The sequence below is a fragment of the Miniopterus schreibersii genome (assembly GCF_964146895.1).
Source record: "Miniopterus schreibersii genome assembly, chromosome: 14".
Lineage (NCBI taxonomy): Eukaryota > Metazoa > Chordata > Mammalia > Chiroptera > Miniopteridae > Miniopterus > Miniopterus schreibersii.
This window is the reverse complement of record NC_138114.1, coordinates 35065713-35078011: the sequence shown is the minus strand read 5'-3', so window position 1 is coordinate 35078011 and position 12299 is coordinate 35065713. Positions and strand designations below refer to the sequence as shown.

Below are 12299 nucleotides of genomic sequence, written 5' to 3'. Positions count from 1 at the left end.
CACATACTCATATAATTTCATTCAAAAGCATTTTTAATGACTATGTAATATTATATTTACTAAAGGGATACAATATAATTTATTTACACCCCCCTAAATGTTTAATATATTTATAGATGTGTGAAAATTTTAATTCTTTCCACTGAGTAGGATTTTCCTACACTGAATAATTTTTGAATTAGCCCCATTATTTTTTCCCAAAAGCCAGTCACACCTTCCTGGATAAGTGCGGTGATAAATGTCTTTCATATTTTCACTAAGTCAGGAGGCTGTGAAGACTTCCTCTCCCAACTAGTTCCAATATCTCTATAAAATAAAGACTATACCTTCTCATTGAATGATGCAAAGGCAAAAAGCTTCTTAATGCCTTTCTGAAAAGCCTCACACAGAGCTCCAAGAATAAAATAAATAAAAGTACATGTACGTGTGCTTTCAGTGCTTCAGGCTTGTAGTAATCCTGGCATGCTTGTTTATATTTAAGGCCTGTCACATGGCCAATGGCAGAGAGGTGTATGATCCTGAGAGCAGGCATGTCCTCAGCAGGGCATCACCCATCTCACCCCATTTTGTTTCCATTTTGTTTTCCCCCTCATATTGAAAAGTATTTATCAAGTAAACTTTCTAATTGCAATTTTATAACTGAAACTTACCCCAAATGAAATGCCAGCCCCAAACCCATTAGGATTAGTGGGTGTGTTCTAAGATGAACTATGAGACCATTCTGCATCCATTCTGAACCCATTACAAGGAGAATTAAATCACCAGTAGGCACTGCTTGATTTAATTCATTTTTTACATATTCAATCAAAGGCATCAGCGGTGCTATGTTGATTTTTTTTTTACATTTGCGATTTGTTGCATTTAAGATGAAAGCCTCACCTGGCTATAGCACTGACCACTGTGGGGCTTAAAATGAGGGGCATGTTAGTAAATGTTTTCCAGATTATTCATCTCTTTGATAATAATATGTTTACAAAGAGCAAGTAGTTTAAAAATAACCATTGAAGAAAACATTTTCACATAACATTTTATTTTATCCTTGCAACAACTGTGGTAGGCATTCAGTTCCCTGACTATGAGATAGGAGTTGGCGACCTGTTCAAAGCCACAGAGCCTAGTAAATGGGAAGCCAGGGGTCCCTTCCAGGTCCTCGGAGGCTAAGTCTGGTTGGCTTTCCCACAACCCTCAGCAGCCTGCAGGTTTAGAACTTAATTTATAATTTAATCACTTCCATCTAACTAAAAATTCGAAAGCTTGACATTGACGAAGATAACGACCCAGCGTTTAGTGTTGGTTCATTTTATTGCATTCCTCGATCTTTCTAACAGCCTTTTTGTTTTCTCAACCTTTCTGTGGACAGATTTTGGAGTTTGACTTGAGGGGCATACCACTGGACTTTTCATCTTCCCTTGGAATTGTTGTGAAAGATTTCGAGACAATTGGACAAAATAAGTAAGTTGATTTCAACTGTTTTTCTCATTTTACGTATTATCTTACTATTATTTATTTTGTTGAATGAACACATTTTAAATAACATTTTATAATACTTCAAATATAATCACACTTCAATTCCATGTCATCCCCCTTTCTGAGCCAATATCAGACATGGTTAATCAATCACAGTGCTTTTACCCAACTTCTGTATTCCTAGGAGGCTGCAAACACAAAGCAGCCACTAGTCTATCCAATTTGAGGCATAGTCTGAAACCTATTTACACTCCTGAAACTTCTTTGTTAATTGCATATAGTTATTTCCTATATCTGGTGGTTTATCTGAACTGCAGCTATATTGGACACAAGCAAAATAATTTTTTCTTCCAATTATGTGTGACCCATACACATCTCTCATTCAAGTTATACTTCCAGCCCCTTCCATTTTAATGTCTTACGGCCTTTTAAACCCAACAGATTTAAACCAGTTTCCTTGCCTCTACCAATTTCCATTGGGCAAGGGTTTTGATGGTACCCATGGTGGCACCGAGGGTTGTCCCCTGGGTACAGCTAGGGATTTCCCAAATAGGTCTCCATGGGGCAGAATGACCTCAGTAAATTCACCCAGGTCCTGGACTTGGGCCTTCTATAGACTAACAACCCAGTCTTAGGTACACAATTCAAACCAGCCTAGCTTACAAGAAACCAGTGCCTAACACCAGACTACTTACTTGTTATTTTCCAATGGAAATATATGCCTGAGAGGAGGGCATTCCTACTCTCTGATCAGTGAATTCTGCTTTATGTTATACCACTTTGTGTGTTTTGGCCCCAGATTTTCTTCTTGGCCTTTCTACTAAAGCTTTGGCCTTTGAGGACTGCTCACTGCTCAGTGTTGGAACATTTTGCTCACCTGGAAGCACAGGGTGGGGGCAGAGGGGAGGATTCTCCTCCCAATTTAAGGAATGTCTTGCCTGTTGACTTTCCTGTTGCTGTGGAGACCAGCTGTGCAAATATGGCTCTCACGTCTGCTGCTCCAGGGCTCTCACATCTGCTGCGCTGGGGCCTGTAAGCAAACAGTGCCAGGCTGCCTGGGTTTGGCTGGCGTCCATGGCCACACCCACGGCGACTGCCCCATCGAATCCAAGCAAGCGCAGCGCAATTGTGTCAGCAGCATCCCTGCTCAGGCATGGGGGGGGGGAGGGCTGGGCCTTCAGGGCAGACTGTTCTTCCTCACTTTATAGTCATCCAACCAGCCATCTGGACTGAGTGACGGTGGGAGAAGAGCCAGAGGAGCCTCTTGGTCACATGATGAACATGAAATGATATTTTCAGCAGAAATGTCAGAGTGGAAAGGTTTTCTCAGCGGCTAAAGAATGGGAGTTCCCTTTGCAGGCAGGCAACAGGGCCATCACTCAGTGAAGACTTAGTGAGTGCCAGGGGCTGTGCCGAGGCTTTGGATGCATTATCCCACTTAATCCTCACAGACACCTTATGAGTCAGGTCCTGTTTTTCCTCAAAGAGGTTGAGTAATCTGCTCAAGGTCACACAGCAGGTATGTGTCAGAGTCAGCATTTATATCCAGGCCTGTACTCTTGACTTTTTACGCTATACTGAAAACCTCTGACCACTTACAGGAACCAAAATGTAGGCGGAATGACTGATTATCTTTTGGCTAAAATGGAAGTAATTTTTCTAATTTTGAAAAAAAATAAAGAATACTATCTATTGGTAGCTCCACCCTAGGAGGAGTAAGCATTTTAAGTAGGCATTTTTATAGTACTGAACAGTAAATTACTCATGTTCATGATCCACAATGGGCAAGATAAATTCAGAGAGTATATCTCATCTTTACAATGACCTTGAGATGTGGAGATGAGACTTGAGGTTCAGAGGGGTTGAGGCTGGGACCCTGATCCCTTGGCACCCTGGCCCTGTTGAACCCTACTTTAGTTCCTAAAAAAGAATCATCTTCAGGAACCTGGAAATGTAGGAATGAAAGATATTTACAAGTGTTTGAGTGTGTGTGTGAGTGCATGTGTGGGGCTGCCCACATGCCAGGGAGGGAAAAAAGATACCAAGAAGGGCTTTTGCATTTGCTGTTCCCTCTGCATAGACAGCTCTTTCCCTCAACAGCAACAGATAGATATAAAATCTTGTTATTCGGCCTTCGCATCTCTGACCACCCTCCCTGCCATCGCTCTCCATCTCACTGCCCTGTTTTTTCCCTTCGACCCTTCTTGTTAGGGAGCTCATGTGGGTCTGGGAAAGGGGAGGGAGTCCATCTGGACGTGTGGCTATTCGGGTTAGGTTTTAGACAGGTACTCAAGGATACATGTGGTCCACACATCTGCTTCATCTAGCTCAGCATTCACCACCATCTGAAATGTTCTTATCAGTTTATTTACTCATTTGGCCTTCCCTATTAGACAAGAAGGTCCACGGCTATGGTGTTCAACACTTTAACACCAGCACTTAGCCTGGCTCCTAGTAGGCCCTCAATAAATGTTTGTTGAATGAATGAATGAATGAATGAATGAATGAATGAATGAATGAATATACAAGTGAATTTATGATACAACCACATGAATAAAATTTAACGTTTCTAAAGCACCTTGCATCTGACAATCAGCCCACTGATAATGGGCCATTTATGTGAATTCTGTCCAGCTCAGCTCTCTGGAATAGCTTTCTGGTTCCAACTTGGGTTGAAGCTGAAAGGAGTCAGAACACAAACGGGTCAGATCACGAGAGAAACAAACACCTATCCCAAATCTCATGCTCTTTTGTAGGGAGATGTGGAGCTTCTCCCTGACACAACCAAAAACTAGATAAAATATATGTAACAATCGTTTCAGATACTGGAAATCAGCAGCTCAGGATAATGATCCCTGAGAGAGAGGGGAGATAGCTCTGAGTGCCCAACTTAATGCCTAGAGAGCATTTCCAGGCTGCAGTTCAGGGAGAGGAAACTCAGCAGATCCATTTTGGTTGTCTTCCAGAGTTGGGGAGGTGCAGGTGGGAGTCTAGAGCTACACACACACACTCTCTCTTTCTCTCTCTCTCTCTCTCTCACACACACACACACACACAGGGAAAGAAAGAGCTTCTGATTACAGAGGGTTCTCTTGACTTTTTAGCTGAGTACTGGTCAGTAAGGAAACTACCTGAGGCAGGGAAAAGAACCATCTGGAAGGAGCAGGCAGACTAGTTCTTGAAACACACACAGGGCTGGGAACTGTTAATATTCCCACCAGCCAGAAGGGAAAAACCTTCTCATTTATGAGCATTGGATAGAGTACCCAGAAGGATTTTACTTTTTTAACAATGTGAAAAGAACACACACAGGTATATTATAAATAGATAATATTATTAGTAGGCATGGACAATGAAACAGGTATTATAATTATATTCCATGGTTCAAGAAGGTAGAAAAATGCTTGGGCATGTTAAGTAGAGACATGGAAGATATAAGAAAGATCCAAATTGAACATCTAGAGATGCAAATTACAGTGTCTGACACAAAATGACCATAATTATCTCCCTGAGAGTTTGCATTTCTCGTACTTTTAGTTTCCCCTCCATATGTGTGCACTTCGGCATTCAAACCACTGTCACATACGCTCCCACACAAACGCAGAGCAACGAGACAAACATCATCTGAGTATAAATCACTGAGTGAAGCATCTGTTTCGCTATACATGAGTAAAAGGGAGATGCCTAAGACCTAATGATACGCTTCGGAGGAGATTTACCCAACCTCTGCATGAGAGGAGGTGTGGGCAAGTGGTCAGCTTACAATCATGTGATTGGTTTGGGTTCTGGCTCTTACTGACTGGGTGGCTCTTGGCAAGTTTCCTCATCTTTATAAAGGAACTGTAATACTTCCTCAATAAATGGTAGACGTAAGGGCAAATTTTATATAATTGAGGAAAAAAATTACTTCAAGTTCCTGAGGAACAGCATAATAGATAATATCTACTGTGGGTTTACCATGTGCTAGGAATTGTGTTAGTGCTATTTATTCCACACATAATTGCACTCCATTTTTATAATGACTCTGAGACAGACTTATCCCTAACTTACGGATGAGAAAAGAGGTGGCTCAGAGAGGTCCACCAAATTGCTGAAAGTCACCCAGCTCTTCACGTGGAAGCACATGGATTTAATTTAGTTATGTTAAAAATCCATTTACACAGAGCTCAGACCTTCCAAGATTTATTCCACGTGTGTGTGTGTGTGTGTGTGTGTGTGTTTGGGCTGAGGCCAGGGTGTGAAAGTGAGAGGATAACATCACACGGATACACACAAATATGCACATGTGGTCCTGGGGGCCATAGAATTAAAAAAAGGCAAAAGGACAAGTTTGGGTTGTGAAAATACTAACTCCTGGGCAGAGGTTTTATTTGTTTGTTTGTTTATTTACTTATTTGAGAAACCAGAAAGACTGGTTTAGAATGGAATTAGTTTGGGGGGATGCAGAGTGGTATCGCTTATGAGAAATGTCCAGTTCCTGGCACGTGCACAAAGCTTGTCCTCAGCTTTTATTGCTTCGGTCTCTGCTGGCCCGAGGCTCGCCTCTGAGCCGCGGCGTGGACGCAGGAGTGGGTTTGTTCGGTGGCCCCCGCGGCCTTGCCTTCTCCCTGCAGGGCTGGCGGGTTTCCCAACCGGGGTGGCTTCTAGGGCTGTGTGAGAATCTAAACCAGGAGCAGGCATCACTGTGGAGTCGGGTTCTCACTTGTGAGTCCTTTGTAGCCCCTTGCCCTCAATGCAACAGCAAAGGTCTTTAGAGAGTGAAGCTGGTTTGGGCCCCTGTCTCTGGCTGCTGCAGAGGCCAAAGCCCAGGGTCTGGCCAGTTAAGTAGCTGCGCAGTCCTGCTGGCATCGGCCAACCTCTCTTAAGTCAACGTGGGCCACGGCCCTGGAGAAAGACTCACAGAGACCAAGAGAGAGGCATTTCATAACCACAAGAGCTAGGATGACCTAATTGCACTTGGAAGACCAGAGCTTAGGAGAAGAAGCTTTATAACGTGTAAATCATTTGTAGACCATTGGATTATCTTCAGTGATATATCAGTTAATTTATCACTCAGCAAATATTTGCTAATGTGTAGCGTGCGTCAGACACTGCCCTAGGCACTGGGGGTATCCCCTTCATGCCTTTCACGGCGCTCAGGTGGGGCTGACATCTGAGCAGAGGAGCAGAGAGTAATTAAATCCACGTACAGCACATCAGAGGGCGATAAGTATGAAGGGGAAAAAGAAAGCAGGGGAAACAGAAGGAAACAACAGGCTGAGGGGTGCGTGTGTGTGTGTGTGGGTGCGCTGGTTTGGATATGGTTTTTGTTTGGGGATCTGTTTTTTAATGAAATATCTTATGAGATCATTCAGGTTCCACTAAATTGGATTTTATTAGGATTCAGCTACAGCTTGAAGTTTACTTCTGTCTAACCCTGAAAATAAAAATTATTTCCAAACAGATTCATGGTATGTATAGTATTGAGGGTGGAGAAGGAGCTACTTGAAGTATGTAAGAGAAAGGACTGGGTGGAAGAACTTTGCACAGTTACTGAATAGAAATGGATGTGGGCAGCCACAGCGTGTTCTTATCTGTTCATTCATGCCCTCTACCCAGACCCCAGCAGATAAACCCGCCTTCCTGTGATTTTGATTGTGTGTGAGTTCAGAGCAGCTTTTCCTGCAAGTCCTGACCTGGAGTCACAGGCTTTTTTTAGGTCCCTTTTTCTAGAGCAGGGTGTGAAATAATAATAAAAAGTCATTGTTAAGCACTTACCACATATCCTTTTAATCCTTACAACTGTTGAGGTAAGAAACATCCAAACCTGTAAGAGAATATTTATGAGTTTATGGGAGCCAAACTGACGATAGCTGGGAAGCAACATCTCAACAGATTGAGAAAATGCTCCAGAGAATGGCAGTTTTGTAGCTTATTTTACACATTAGAATCAAAGGAGGAGACATAAGGAGGGCCACATGGAACTCATCGGTGGTAGATGAAGGAGGCAGGAGAAGGCAAAGCGGGAAATCTCTGGGGTTGGATAAAAAGTAAAATAGAAAGACACACACTTCTTTTACATTCATGGGCACAGGATAGTTAACAGTCAACACTTAACACTTACAGCCCATAGAGATGGTGCTGGGAACAAGGTAACAACGAGGGATTCCTGGTCCAGTGCTGTCGCAGAGGTTGTGCCCTGAGGGGTCTGGAAAAGGCCATCTCTGACATTTCAAAGATATGTTATCTTAGATGCAAAAAACACAATAGACAGGCTCGAGTTAGGTAAAGATTGACCTTTGTTGAGGAAGCTACAGGCCTAAGACGTGACTTTTATGCTCAGACCATTTTTTGTGGTTACTTTTGGTCTCCAAGTTTGTAAGGCCCACTGTGTGGGCTTGTCAGGTCTAGTATGTGGCCCCCTTTTTGTCCACACAACACCACTGTTAGGTAGGAGCTTTCGTTATGCCCATTTTACAGATGAGGAAACGGAGGCTTGGAAAAGTTAACCTGTAGTACAAGGATGAGTACAAATTAGCCAGCCCTGCCTAGCTCCAAATTCTCAATCACTGTGCCATGCTGTCCTCCTTACTTCATAAGGTCCAAGTGCCGGATGGATGGATGGATGGATGGATGGATGGATGGATGGATGGATGAATGAATGAATGGATGAATGATAACTACTATCTTGATTTTAATGGATGAGGGATCAGACAGACACAGAGCCTCGGAGCTCTGCTAAACCCCCCAAGCAGGCAAGCACAGATTCAGATCTTTGCGGACTGAATGAATACGAAAACTGGTCAGGTGCAAATAGCAAAATAGCAGATTACAGCCATTTATTCAAGGAATAATTATTGAGCATCTCCTACATGCCAGGCTGGTTAGCCTTCTTCCCCTTTGCAGTCACAAATAACTGAATCTGGCCTGGGCACCTCATTGACCAGAAAGGCTTTGATGCAGAGGCCTGGGCTTCCACTTAGCTCCTTCCCTTGTTCAAGTGACATCATTAGCAGCAGGGGTGGCACAATAGGGGGTTGTGCTGGCCCTGAATCCTGCAAACTGCCACAGCCTCCAGGCTAGTTCGGTGACTCCAAAGCCTGGGAATGGAGTTGGTTGAAAGTACAGGGCTCGGCCCTACCCCCAAGGGGTTTTGTACACAGCCAGGTTTGGGAACCACTGTGTGGACCAGCGTTTCTACATTTTCTAAAACCCCTGCCTCCTTCTGAAGAACAGGACAAAAGCCTCAAGGCTCTCTGACCATCTTGGTGTATAGTTAGGAGAAGAAGCCATTATTCTATTAAATAATTGTATTTCTATGCTCATTTTTCAACTATGAACCTATATTATCATATTGAGTGTGCTTTTAAAAGTACACACATCCCCCCTCTCAAGATCCAGCTTTGCCAGCTGCCTTTCCAACCCCCAGCCCTTCACCCACCCCCTCCGCCTTTCCCTTCTCCACTTAGACCATTGTTTCTCAAACTTCCCGGGTATTAGAATTAACTAAAGAAAACTTCTGACTCAGGGTCCTGAGAATCTATAACCACCCTGGTGATTCTGCTACAGGGAAGCCTGGGGGACCACATTGTGAGGAATGATTTATGGGCTAATTCAGAGAGTGAAGATGGGCTGGTTGGAGACTCAGGAGGGTTTCCCTCTGGTGAAGCGGCTGGGTGGCGCGGGAAGTGCCCTTTGAGGGTATTTTGCTTGGCTCTCCCACTTTCTGCCTTGGAGCCAGGGGAGGAGCTTGCCGGATACTGGCCCAGGGGAGGGGCAAGTGTGGGGAAAGCGACAGCCCCCACCCTTCCCTGCACCAGCTTGGCCAAAATGACAAGTCTCAGCTGGCTGAGAGCCCAGTGTGCTTCAAAGAGCCGGCAGGTAATGGTCCTTTCAGGTTTCTACTGGGGATCTTGGAGCAGCTCAGGAAAGTATTTGTCCCCAGCCCAGTTGGGGACTGTTAATCCCCCTCAGAGAATGGGAAGTCGAGACGTCTCTAGGGGCAGAAACAGTACAACATGTGACTCCTTTCCAGCCTCCAGCATAGTTTCCTTTCCTCCACGGGGGCATTTCCAGTGTAACCCGTGTGGGCTGTGCCCTGCTGCACAGCCGGCTCCGTATCTGTGAGCTCCCCTGATTAAGAACTCAGCCAGCACACCCTTACTCACTGGTGGCATGTGGCTGTTAACATCTGCATCCAGACTAACGCTCTTTTTTCAAATGCACAGTCTCTATTTGTTTTAACAAGAAAGAAACAGTTGAAGAAGTTCTTGCATGACTGAGGTGACTAGTTTACAACTAATCTCTTTTGTCCCCCCAATCCTAAGAGCTCATTTTCAAGTAGTTACTTCCACTGCTTAGGACTAGCTCTACGTCACATAGAGACCCAACCCGAAACTGTCAGGACATTCTAGGAACAGAAGCAGGACTGGCTTTTTGTTCGTGTCAGAATACATCTGCATTTTATTAATTCCACAAGTAAAGCTGGAGAGCCAAAGGGCCTCGAGATTCTTTCACTATAAAGTTTCCTTTTGAGACATGGTCCATCTGTTTAGTGGTGAGTGGAGTCCATGGGGAGACTTATTTTTCCATGAAAATACAGGGCAAATTCTCCCCATCATTGTCACATTTTAACATATTTACAGCATTAGTAATATGAAAGAAAAAGAGTTCTTGGTTTACTGTCATCTCCTTTAAAGGAAATTGGCTTATGGTCCGACTGAACTGTTCTTATGCCCCATGTAGGAGGCCAAGTCATCATTTCCCAGACTCACAGTATTTTGTATCCAGGCAACATCATAGAAAATAGGCCAGGCTGGGCTGGGCGTGCTTGGGTCCTACACTGCTCAGATTCCTCAGAGGGGCTGTTTTCTTCAACTTATAGTGAAAGCTCTTAGAAGTTGTAACTCTTTGCATTTTTCTTCAGCTGAACCTAGCTGTTAAAAATATTTTGGAGATTTTGTATAAACACACTATCTGTACTTCAGAAACAAAGAAATTCAGGTTTTCTTTTACATCCCTCACCCCCCCCCCACACACACACACACAAAAGCATCAGAGTTTTATGACGACAAGTGAATTTTAAGAAATGAGACTAAAGGTTTCTGAAAGAAGGAATTGCGGTGAGACTCTATAATTGGCTTCATTTATTTTATTCCATTCCTGGTCAGTTTATCTGTTATCACCCTCTCACACCCTCTCATGAGGAAAGGAAAGCAGCAGGATAGTGATTGAGTCAGAATGAATTTATAAAATCATTCAGGGCCATAAAAGGCCAGCAGATGGGTTTTGTGTTTTAGGCCAGCCCATTCTCTCCAGCTAGCCACAAGTCCCACCACTCCCTATTGTCTTACCCATCACTCACTATGTTTCACATTTCTGTAATTGGCCCAACCTTTCCTCCTGACACTCTGTGTGGATTGAAGTTTGACTTGCAACATTATAGGCTAATACCTTTGAAGGCAGAACCTTTGCCTAGTATTCTGGATTATCCATTATGGACACATCTAGGATATTTCCCCCCCTAAATCAATGAATAAGGACTTTAAGAGAAAAGAAATATTTAACATGAGATGGCTTTCTAAATAGATATATGTAGAAGACATCACATATATAAGCCTAGTGGCAGATTTTTAGAGCTGAAAAGGGTCTGAGGAATTATTTATTTCAATTCACTTGTTTATAGATAATGAAGTGGGCTCAGAGAGTTAGGTGACTTAGCCAAGGTCTTGAAGAAACTTGGGGCACAGTATTAAGGCTACAACAGGAATCATCTAACCCAATGGTTCTCAACCTGGGACGATTTTGCTCACCAGAGGACAATTTGCAATTGTAGAGATGCTAGTAGGGAGAGGCCAGGAGTGCTGCTGAACATCTGATAAGGTCTAGGACAGCCCCCGCAAACAAAGAATTGTCCAGTTCAAAATGTCAATAGTGCTGAGGTTGATAAATGCCGGTCCAATCCCAGGCCAGTCTTCTTTCACTTCAGCATTGTTCCAGCATGCTGTACTTTGTGTTTTGTCCCAAGAATTATTTATCGCTGGTCATCTTGACGTTAGCAAAAGCAGTTCAGTACATGTTGAAAGGTGCAATGTCATTATTTAAATCATAAAGTCAGGTTATGAATCATGGAACTGTGAGAAATAAAATCCAGTGTGTTTCCACATATTTCAAGGAGAGTACCTCATTTAGACACTCAATACTTGTCAGATGACTTTGAAAGCTGCAGTTTTCACATTTTGTTCTTAAAAACTCACCTAGACAACCCCTTGGCTTACTGTCCTATTTTTAAAACATGGGGAAAAAATTCTCAGGCTCACACCTTGTGGTGCTGAGGGAGATGTGGAAGAGATTTTGCCAGGGACTCTCACCTTGTGTGGGAGATCTACCTGTTTCATCTGGTGGGGGTGGAGTCATGCATACACTCTTGTCCTCTATATGCCAGGGGAATAAAAATCCAAGCAAGGAGAAACCATACTCATGTAAAATCTAACAAACATACTGAGTAAATGTACTTGTCTGAAAATTATTCTGTAAAGTTCCATTGATTCTATCGATTCTCCGCATTGACTGAGAGACCAAAATTCTGTATTGACTTAAAAGGGCAGAAAAGTTCACTCTTACCCTTCTGGAGAAAGAACTTTCCTTTTCTATGGACATTAGCTGACTCCCCATGTGATATTAGAAGAGACTAGACTCCGTCATGGTTGTTGAGTGTCTTGTCTGGGTTTCTGTCCAGGAAGGTGTACTCTTCCAAGAAACCATATGCAAATAGTTCACATCATAGGGTAATTTGGTGAAACAGGGTGCCATGGGAACATTCCGATCTTGTGCCATATCATATTAATTAATAG

The 12299-nt window shown here is 43.3% G+C and overlaps 1 protein-coding gene across 2 annotated transcripts in view; it reads left to right on the top strand.

Annotated features, from left to right (window-relative positions):
- Window positions 1-12299, top strand: part of MYOF (myoferlin) — a 127200-nt gene that overhangs the window by 18510 nt on the left and 96391 nt on the right. For both annotated transcript variants that reach the window (XM_081158700.1, XM_081158701.1), the window contains exon 3: window positions 1361-1452. In XM_081158700.1, the coding sequence (XP_081014826.1) occupies window positions 1361-1452 (92 nt within the window). The remainder of the gene's footprint in view (window positions 1-1360; window positions 1453-12299) is intronic.